Genomic DNA, 11,044 nt, shown 5'->3' with positions numbered 1-11,044 from the left:
TTACAACTGAATTTAATAAACATTACTAGTACTCCAGTAACAGTAATTGCTTCTGTGTGGTATCTGCAGTAACTCTGCAAAGTTATTAAGAACATTAGAACCAAGGTGGTAGATATCCAATATGTAGGTAACTGATACACATTAAGCTTCCAAAGCAAATAAAAAAAGTCAATACTTGCTTCATTTGGTCCCAATGACATTGCTGACCAGATACCATATCAAGGAAAACCATACTCTTCTGTCAGAGTGATACTGGGCAATCTCATGTTCATCAACAGGGCAGTCTATCTTTTTCTCTGTTTCACGTGAATCACTAGACATGTATTGAAGCAAGTGAGAGCAAGTGCATTCTTACTTGGAAAAAGAAATGCAAAATCTTTCCTCCATCTGTCATATGACATCTCAATGCCACTAAGATATATCTTATTTATTTTTTCCACCTTTTCAATTCTCAACATTGTCCCATATTTGAATTAACCTAATTTAAAGTTAAAATCTTTTACTTCATATTTTAAAAAGTTTGCAAGTTCTACACTACCATCTAGTTTAATTCCTCAGAAAAATCTTTTCTCTGATGAACAACGAAAAATCCAGGATGGAATGTAACAATATTATGAAAAGGATAGTTGTTGCTGCTCACCAAATGGTGAAGATGCTGACCCACAGAAAGGCACAACAAAAAGACTGTCGGACTTATCTTTCGGGCAACAAGGGCCTTTTCAAAAGCGCGCGCGCACACTCGCTCACTCACAAACACACACACACAAATGTAGCAACTATCCTTTTTATAATATTTTATCTATTGCTACTTCGAAATTCAAATGTGCAACAAAGTTTAAAAGCAGAGACCAACATAAAGACCTCATAGCATTCCATCTCGAGGATCAGAAATGACGGAGCTTATTTGTATTTTACATAGACAAAGAGCTATCTAAAATTCAAATAAACCGTCATTTCTTACCCTTCAAATGGGAAGTTATAATGTGTTTAAGACAGATCTTGTAAGGCTTTTGGCATCGTTCTTCGCTATTGTTTGGAAGTTGATGGCACTGCTAATGGGAGACCACCAACTTCAGGATTTGCTAATTGCAAATCTCGCACACAGTTGCTCAGTGATTCAAGTACTTTTTGTAATGTTTCGCTGTTGCTGCAGTTGTATGTGAGATTATAAATCTGTTTACACAGCTCCCTTGCTTCAAACTGCTGCAAAGGAATATTCTGGGTTTGAACAACACCATCTGTATTTGCTGCCTCGACAGACTCCTCAACCTCGACAGCCTCCTCAGCTGCTTCAACTGCCTTCATATGAAATTACTGAAGAGCCACTTCTAAAGCCCACCCCATACATTTCATCAAGACAGATTAATGGACTAGTCTTATAACTTCCTGGCATTTTATCAAAACCCCACTCTGGGTAAAAAATAAAGATTGCACAGAAATGCTTGCATGGGTATTTATATCTCCGAAAATCTTCACATGTGCAATCTGGTATATCAAAGTTTACAACATAATTACAGTTTTTGGACTTTGCACTCTCCACACAAAATGAACCATCCGATCTCCTACTCACTGATCTTGCAGTTAACTCAACTTTTGCTGATGCATATCGCTGCATGACATGTTTCACAAACTTGTTTGTTTTTTTATGCAAAAACAGTGGAACATCTTTGTTATAAGCTTTGATGGCAGAATTCTGCAGACAGTACTTTCTAATTAGGCTTGAAAGAAACTGGTTTATTATAACCTTAGTAACCCCAGTTAAAGTCCTGTCTGAATTGTGTTTAAGGAAAAAATGTTTTACAACCTTGTTCATGGCTTCAACTCAATTTGTAGTGTCAATAGTTGCAAATCTGCCCTTGTCCTCATACGCTTTCACCCATCTTTCACATACCGTTAGCCATTGCTGTTGAAAGTATGGCCATGCACGCTCATTTCTCCGAGAAACCTCATGCGTTCGCAACTCTTCTACGCGATCTCTAAATTCTCTCTCTGTTGGTGATTCTGAAATTTCTTGCCACATATCCAGAAATGTCTTCATGTCATTTGGTACACGTAGATTATCCTTTTTTTTTCAACCATCTTCCCCATGCCTGTTTTCGATGGAAAAGGGACAAGTAAACTTTTGTCTGAGGGAATGCTTGCTCAATTGCATTTATCTCCGACTCCGAGAAATCAGTAACCCAATAGAGGGGATTCCAATCCTTGTTCCAGTCCTTGAAAATGTCTAGTGCTTCATGAATGGATCTTGCATTTTCAATCTGAATGGAAAAAAAAAAACCAACAACCAAATAGCCCACATTACTCTTCACAGCTATAAAAAATAAAGGAATATCATATGTTGTTGTTTTGTATGTTGCATCTAACAAACAACTACCCACATACTTCTTCAAAAGATCTCTCTGCCAACTGCTCTGATAGCAAAAAAGTAATGGTTTCACTTCTCCATTGGGTCCCGTACAATGTCTATAATAAATCATGTGATTGCTCGAGTCTTTGTGCCACTCATCAACCTGATTCTGCAGTCTAGTCTCGTCAAACAATACTTTATTTGTACCATAAAGGGTCCCATAAATGTTACTGTAAATAGTTTTCTCTGTGGGGTAAAAGGTAGTATTCATTTGACCTGGTATGTGTGTCCCAGTGAAATTGATTTCAACAAATCTGTCTAGAGCCAACTTAATGACTTTGAGAGATGTCATGCCACTGAGTACTAAGTTTTTTATTTCCTTTACAAGTGAAGGATGTTTGTACCCACTTGCTTCAACACTTTCAGTAGCATGTGTGTGTGCACTTGCTGGGGAAGCAGTCAAATAATAACGTAAATAGCTCTTAGGCGGGCATGGCAATGCCAAATCTTTCTGTAGACTTGCAAGAACCTGTAAGACAAAAATGTATCAATTGTTTAATTAAGAGCATTAAAAACAATATATTTTAAAGTATACCGTCAACTGATCATGTAAAATTTTCTCCAAGCAGAACCCAAACTGGATACTTACTTTTGCCTTGGTATCCCTGTGTTCAGTTGCTGAGTGCATACTGTAATCAGGATACACCCTTATACACTTCATATTTAAAGTTTCTGGGCAGTTGGATTTTCTAGTATCCATGATCCTCAATCTCTTACGAGGAGTCACATGGTCTTCCTAAAGAGGGTAAAGAACTACTATAAAATTTATTTAATAAACTTTCCCTGTAACGAACTTGTTTTATGGAAAGTAAGTATATCTTAACACAGCATGATATTACCAAGTGCTCAGGTACACTAGACTCTTTACTTTTATAGTATTTTGGCCCCAAAACACAGTGCCTCGACCACACACTCTCCACTGCAAATGCACAACCAAAAAAGGGGATAGGGACATGTCCCTGCATTTGCTTGAAGAAATGCTTTGTTTTATCTGGAACAGTTAATATATTTCTCACAGACAAAAAAACATTGTTATTGTTAAATAATTCACATGTGTTATTGTTAATTAACTAAATACAATGTGAGAAAACATTTCATTCATTTGACAGGTATTGTCAAAATTCTGAACTGATGGAAGCAGATTGTCTATCTACTTTACATAGTACTGGAGCAAAATTTTACAGGATGTCACACCTATTGTATCTAGCAAAGAAATGGAACTGTCTGCCATGTGCAATGAGGATACCATACTGATTTCGGGCAACTGAAGTGCTTTATTGTGGTTCCAATAAATGTGGAATTAATATTCTTTGTAAACAAAGGAGATGTGAAGAACACTTATGTAGAAAAATTTAATTACTATAAATGTCGAATTACAAAAAATTAACTTAACTAGGAAGACAATAAAGCTAAACATGCCTGTCAATAGGTTCAATGAGCTGTTTTACACATCAACACCACAATTATCGAAAACCATAGAAACCATTTCAACATGAACACAGCAGTATAGATTCATTAAAATTATTTGTTAGTTGGCATCTGTTACTTGTTGCTAAAGTGTTGGCACACCGGCTGCTGCTGTATTATAGGCAACAAACAGAGCAGGTCACTCAGCAAGTGCTGTTCAATTTAATTTTCATGTTAAAAAAAGTAGGTTTAGCTCAGTAGAGGCAGAGCACAGGTTGGGATTACGAAAGGATGGGAGACGTATACATGTAACTCTGGACAGTTTTGGAAGTGGCCATTATGAAATAACATGAATATGACATGCTCTGCTGACAATTGGTTTTGGAGTGACCAATGGCATAACTGTGGCAGATACGACATTTTATAGCCCAGAATTTAAACTCATTTGATAACCTAACCATAACATGATGTGCAATATATCCTAGAAAATGGCTGTCAGCATTCTACAGAAGAACTGTTAATCGTACTTTGTTCACAACAATTAATACACTGACCACGGGCAGTCGCAGCAGAGCCTCACACCTAATGCTGTTGCCTGGCCTGGCTTGATGGTGAAACATCCAACACTAAGCATGTGGCAGGAAACTTGCTGAAGCTATTCTCTATAAGCAAAAAAAAAAAAAATGTATTTCAATGCTAAAAGCAAACTAATTTCTTCCTTTCATTAATTATGGCACCTGAAACTGTCCTCACACAAGCTGCATGGACTGCCAAATTACCAACTAATGAGCAGTCCTGGTTTGTATTCAGTTACAGTTTATAGGTGACAAGCTGATTTCAAATGAAATAATGATATAAAGAAGAAATATAAGGAATTAAAAAGTAAATACAATGTCGAAAATGACACAGCAGAGTGTTAGAAATAAAACTGCATCCAAACCTATTAACTAAATAAAAATAATGAAGTAATTTTGATAATATTTTGGTATAAAAAATATGAAAGAATCTGTCAAGACTCAAATCCACAACTTTATATGGATCAGGAATGTTTCTTATCCGTTGCACTATGCCACCACTCTACATTACACTAATGTAAGATTATTTGGTCCCAATTATCATGTGCTACCTTCAACCAGATCAGCCTTTCACATTATGTTACGATGTGAAAGCTAGCTCTAGCACCATAAATATATTGTAAGGATACGTAGTTATGCCTACTGTCTGAAAATGTTGTTTAAGGCCAATCTTGTTGAAGGCAGCAAATGATTGCATGGCGTTCAAACACATCAAGAAAGGAAGTCAGACAAGAAAATGGAAGTGGATTGATCAGCTGTTGTGGCAGTCAGGAAATGGCGAACAGAGATAGTTTGGACCTGACGCATTCAGCACTCTGGAGGAAACCAGCTCCGACAGGAATTGTCAACCAACTAATAATTTTAATCAGCCTATTATCAAACGCAAGTGTGTAAAAATTACTGAGTGTATGGCTGTGAAAATGGATAAATGACAAACAAGTCAAGACAGAGGAAAATAATTAATACAATTCTGCCTTGCATATCACAACTATTAACAATAACAAAAACAGTCAATTCCATCAATTGTTAGTGCAGCTTAGAAAGAAATGTCCATTTAAAGTAGCCTATATATACTATCCCTAATTCCAGCAAACTAAGTTCTTCCTTCAAGTATACATATATGAACTAAAATGGTAAACCACAGAAAGTAATTAATGCAGCAGTTCACTTACTTTTCATAACATCTGAAGAAGGCTCTTTAAAACGACTACTTCTCACGCAGTATGAAAACCCCACAGTTTTCAGCTGATCGAGAAGTGTTTCCACCTGAGAATAAAGTGACCAGTAGCATAAACTGAGGGTAACTACACTTAACTGGGAAACATGAATGAAGAGGGAAATTTTAGGCTTTACAAAATTCAGTTATTTAATGTACACAGCCTTTCCATCACATCTGATGTTTTTGACAGCTAAAGTAAGTAAGTGTTATGTTATTAATCATGGATGAGTTAACAAAATTGGGAGTTCATTTGTTTGCTCTTTTGCTTTTATTCCATTGTTATTCACTGACCACAAATTATGTTACTGTTGACTTCAGTTAAAATTGTGATCATAAAATGTTCTTTCAGTTGTGATTATGATGATGAAAAATATTTTCCAAGTGCACATGAAGTTTAATGACCTATTTTTGGGGTTAACTGATCAGTGCTTCAGTTAACCTCATTTCAAGCACGCCTTGCCTTATGTCAACAAAAGCTTTATTAAGCATAATAATTATGCATACTATGAATTCCAGGTTGTATATACTAAGAATAAGACAATCACCAATCAAAACTATCCAGTACAACTGATGAAAGTTGAAACTGGTTAATACATCCATGAAAAAGTTTTTGTAAAAATTACAAAATGATTTCTCTCCTACAATTGAAAAATATCAGCTTTCGGCTGTCAAACTCTTAATAAAAGTAGAAGAAAGACCTCTGACTACATTACTTCACTACAACATCCATTAAGCTTAATCACAAAATCTGCAAGCATCTTGGCACATTAATTTGCAAAGGGATTGAAATCTGTGACAAAGACCTGGGAAAGAGAGCATGATACGACGAATTGCTCACAGAATTCATGAAACTTCCATTACGTACACGAGACACTCCCCTCAAGGACCACAACTTATGATTCTGCATAATCATCATATGAAAAAAAAAAAAAAAAACAGCATAATTTTGCATACTCTGCCACATCATACAAGCCATAAGCTATGACTTCTTGTCTTGAAGTCTTACTTAAGTTATTGTATGATACAGGAAATTATCTAATGACAAATAGAGCAAAATCAATCACGACCTGGGCTGGTTAGCCAGAATTCCTCCTTATCACCAACAGAAATAATACAGCACTTTTAAGGCTTATTTGACTGATACACTCCAAACTTAAAAATAATTTGCCATCTATATCTACTATTGGTCTTCCTGACAAGGTTATTGATGCAGACCTCAACATTTCTCCTCCTCGAGAAGTCAACACTATCCAGTAGAAGAACTGAGATAATATTTCCAGAAGACATTTTGCCTCATCTCAAGTCCTATGTTGTGAGACGAAAAACTAAGAAAAATAAATAAATGACTTAATAACTCACTCCCATCATCATTATCTCCAGTAAAAGCCAGATCAATAGAAGAAATTAAAATAAAATCTAGCAGGGCAATAAGAAGAGTGTAGATGTGAAAGAACACCTGTAAGAGAAGTTGAACTTTGAGGGCTTCAAAGTGTCATAACGTTCTATACCCTATGAGGACCCATATTTACCAACGAGTATTTCTAAGGACTAAAACAGCTTACATTATCATCAAAATTTCAGTGTGGTGCTGAGAAAATTTTAGATCCTGACAGACTTTGTCTACCAATATAATCCAGGAATCCCAATAGAGTTCCAACATTATCCACACATGCTTAAGCAGCCACCTAAGCAGTGGTAATAACTGAAACATCGTAACATGTATTAATTAAGCGGACAGTTATTACTGAGCAATGGTATCCTGAACAAAAAGCTCTCACTCAGCATCCATCAACAATACACCTTTGCTCAGAATTCAGTAGGGAGGCCAAACGTGGTCATGTTGCAACATTTGCATAAAGTGGCATTCATTACAGTGCTATTGATGAAAAAAGTTGTTTTATAGTTGATGTCACTGACCTTGCTGAAACTTTGGTGAGAAACTAAGGATCTTACAGTCATTTGAATTACAGAGCTCCATATCCCTGCATAGACAGTTTTCTAGCTAATCTCTGAATTCAGTACCTCAATGAAATTCAGCTCAGGGCCAGCACAAAGAAAACAGCAGTAATGGATTTGTGCAATTATGCACTGGAGCTGATAGTGCAATTAGAAAGAACTACGTAAAATTCCTGGGAAAATGCAGGATACATTTATGTGGAATACAGAGCCCAGTCTCTGGCAATGACATTGGCTGCAAATATACTGCTTTTTATTTTCCTTTTGCATGATTGTTCCCAGGCCCTGAGTCCCATTTTCATGTGTGTGTCTTCTAAATTATGCCATTTACTCGAGACGACGTTTGCGCTTGAGCTGCTGCAATGTTCAGTTTCTCTTACTGTAATACATAGATGACGAACTCACAAACGGCGAATTTTGAAACAAAGTTGCCATTAACTTCCTAAACACCGGTCATTAATTACAATATTCCACGTGTATATGTTACAGTAAAGGTAATGTAACAATGCAGCACTTCACAACGCAAACAAAGAAAAAACTGCATAATACATAAAAAAACTCACTTAAAAATTGGAATCAGATCGCGGAAAGCGACATATAAAATTTATTAAAATGAAATCTTAACTGGCAGCAGGAAAAAAAAAGTTATTTTCTAAGGCGCATATTTTTGCCAGCCAATTCTAACATAAAATTATTATTACCTCCTCCAACGAATTACAATAACCTGAAATCAGGCCATCCTCCGAAATCTTTCAGAGCGTCACGAAAGATGTTTTCATACACCTGAGACATTTTGCTCGATAGCGAAAACACAACCACTCAAGATACACGGTCAGTATGACAGTGCTGAACAAAGCAGACGCTTTTCCCGCTAACTCGATTCGACCACAGATCTCGATCAGTCGACAAGAGTGCAGCGCGTTTGCGTATACGTCATTTTGACGTCACTTCCGAGTGGTTTTGGACCACAATGATGTGTCTGTTAGGCTTCCCATCGTGGACATCCTATCCAGAATGATTAAAGAAAATCCCGTTCAGGTCATTCTGTATTTTGACGGCTGCACATATCAGAACACAAATGTAATATTATCAAATGCTCTTTTAAGATTAGCAATTGATATTGGAGTATTGTTTATCACAAAAAGTTTTGGAGAAAGGCCATACTCAGATGGAATGTGACTCAGTTCAGAGTTCCATTGAGTGCAAGCTTAAAGGACGTGAAGTTACACTTCCTAGCCAATACGCTATGATATCTAAAGAAGCGAGAAAAAACCCACAGCCGTACGAAGTCCATTACCTAGATTATTCCTTTTCCATCAACTACGCAGAGAAAAGTTTTTGGCTGTACGACTCAATTAGACCTGGAATAGCCTACAGTTACCGATCTGAGGGCGCTACAGTACCGCCCAAATGGTATTACTTACTAGAGGTGCTGTTTCAACGAGGTGTGGCAAGTATTACCGAGGCATCTGAGGAAAATTTTTGGAGATGTTTGCTTCCCGAAACTATACAAGGAAAGACTGAAAATCAAGAAATCCAAATGGGATCATTTACAACAACATAAATCTGTTCTTCCTAAAGATTGTCATAGTTATTATGACAACATTCTTTATGAATGAAAATTATCGCGGAGGTAACTGTGTGACGAGTATCAGTGCAGCGTAATTCTTTGGTGCTGCTTTGAGTGATGTCTAGGATTATTCTTGAAGAAATGTGCAGACATTATTGAAACTATGTAAACAGTAAATTTATTTAAAATGTTTCTATGAAATCTTTCAATAAAAAATGATTAATGCTCCAAAACGTGTTCTTACTAGCTTTCTCAGCACCAAATACCAACGTAAATGTGTCAAGTCGTGCCTGGAGACTGACAAACAAATGCTGCATAAGCAACAGATCATGGCATAAATACCAAGACAATTCCATGTATGTGCCGTAAATAAGCTTTCTAAAGCGTATTTTTTTGTTTCACATTTTTATTTGATCCACTATTTCCTTGTAGTGCTACGATGAAAATTTAGCGCCGCTGTGAAATGTATTAGGCATTTTAGACAGTTTTTTGTCTCTCGTGTAAAATTCTTATTTTGCTACTTACGCGGTACTGTTTCTTCACGGACGGTATATGAAAGTAACAACAATGAGAGGATTTCCTGTAGAATGATTTTACATGAAGTGAGAAAAGCATTAGTAAACCCTACAGTGTGTGGGAGAAGCCACTCACTCCTTGTCTAATCATAGTAAAGAGAAAGCTGCTAGAATGGGGGGACCAAAAACTGCAACAATGTAGCACCTTCTGAACAAAGTATATATAAGCCAGGTGCTATGCAGTTTGTCGTTGGAGTAAATACATGAAAGTTAATTCACATGGTACCCAATGTTTGGAAGCCATGTGTCTAAAGCAAATGAAGAATGTATGGGAGCATCATTATGGTAACATACCATAACCAGAGGTTGTACAGAGTTTCAGGAAGAGCATAAGGGAACAATTGACTGGAATGGGGGGAAAAATACAGTAGAAGAAGAATGGGTAGCTCTGAGGGATGAAGTAGTGAAGGCAGCAGAGGATCAAGTAGGTAAAAAGACGAGGGCTAGTAGAAATTCTTGGGTGACAGAAGAAATACTGAATTTAATTGATGAAAGGAGAAAATGTAAAAATGCAGTAAGTTAAGCAGGCAAAAAGGAATACAAACGTCTCAAAAATGAGATCGACAGAAAGTGCAAAATGGCTAAGCAGGCATGGCTAGAGGACAAATGTAAGGATGTAGAGTCTTATCTCACTAGGGGTAAGATAGATACTGCCTTCAGGAAAATTAAAGAGACCATTGGAGAAAAGAGATCCACTTGTATGAATATCAAGAGCTCAGATGGAAACCCAGTTCTAAGCAAAGAAGGGAAAGCACAGAAAGATGGAAGGAGTATATAGAGGGGCTATACAAAGGCGATGTACTTGAGGGCAATGTTATAGAAATGGAAGAGGATGTAGATGAGGATGTAATGGGAGATATGATACTGCGTGAAGAATTTGATAGAGCACTGAAAGACCTAAGTCGAAACAAGGCCCCAGGAGTAGACAACATTCCATTAGAAGTACTGACAGCCTTGCGAGAGCCAGTCATGACAAAACTCTACCATCTGGTGAGCAAAACGTATGAGACATTACCTTCAGACTTCAAGAAGAATATAATAATTCCAATCCCAAAGAAAGCAGGCGTTGACAGATGTGAAAATTACCGAACTATCAGTTTAATAAGTCATGGCTGCAAAATACTAATGCGAATTCTTTACAGACGAATGGAAAAACTGGTAGAAGCAGACCTCAGGGAAGATCAGTTTGGATTCCGTAGAAATATAGGAACACGTGAGGCAATACTGACCCTACGACATATCGTAGAAGCTAGATTAAGAAAAGGCAAACCTACGTTTCTAGCATTTGTAGACTTGGAGAAAGCTTTTGACAATGTTGACTGGAATACGCTCTTT

General features: G+C 36.9%; 1 protein-coding gene across 1 annotated transcript; it reads right to left on the bottom strand.

Annotated features, from left to right (window-relative positions):
• Positions 1-1,026: 1,026 nt before the first annotated feature.
• LOC126235499 (uncharacterized) lies at positions 1,027-8,400 on the bottom strand. The gene is made up of 6 exons (XM_049944217.1): positions 8,266-8,400; positions 5,562-5,655; positions 3,247-3,398; positions 2,997-3,143; positions 2,303-2,876; positions 1,027-1,295 (listed from the first exon to the last, which is right to left on the bottom strand). The coding sequence occupies exons 2-6, from the start codon at positions 5,566-5,568 to the stop codon at positions 1,027-1,029; spliced, it is 1,149 nt and encodes a 382-aa protein (XP_049800174.1). The 5' UTR covers positions 5,569-5,655; positions 8,266-8,400.
• Between the last annotated feature and the right edge of the window lie 2,644 nt (positions 8,401-11,044).

Source organism: Schistocerca nitens, chromosome 2 (genome assembly GCF_023898315.1).
Source record: "Schistocerca nitens isolate TAMUIC-IGC-003100 chromosome 2, iqSchNite1.1, whole genome shotgun sequence".
Classification (NCBI taxonomy): Eukaryota; Metazoa; Arthropoda; class Insecta; order Orthoptera; family Acrididae; genus Schistocerca; species Schistocerca nitens.
The sequence above is the reverse complement of the archived record's forward strand: the minus strand, read 5'-3'. Positions and strand labels throughout refer to the sequence as shown.

Excerpts from the sequence above, each read along its gene's own strand:
- LOC126235499 (XM_049944217.1), bottom strand. Across the intron at positions 3,144-3,246 it reads CTAGTGTACCTGAGCACTTG|GAAGACCATGTGACTCCTCG; the intron begins GTAATATCATGC and ends TACCCTCTTTAG. Across the intron at positions 1,296-2,302 it reads ATTTTTTATAGCTGTGAAGA|TTGAAGCAGCTGAGGAGGCT; the intron begins GTAATGTGGGCT and ends ATATGAAGGCAG.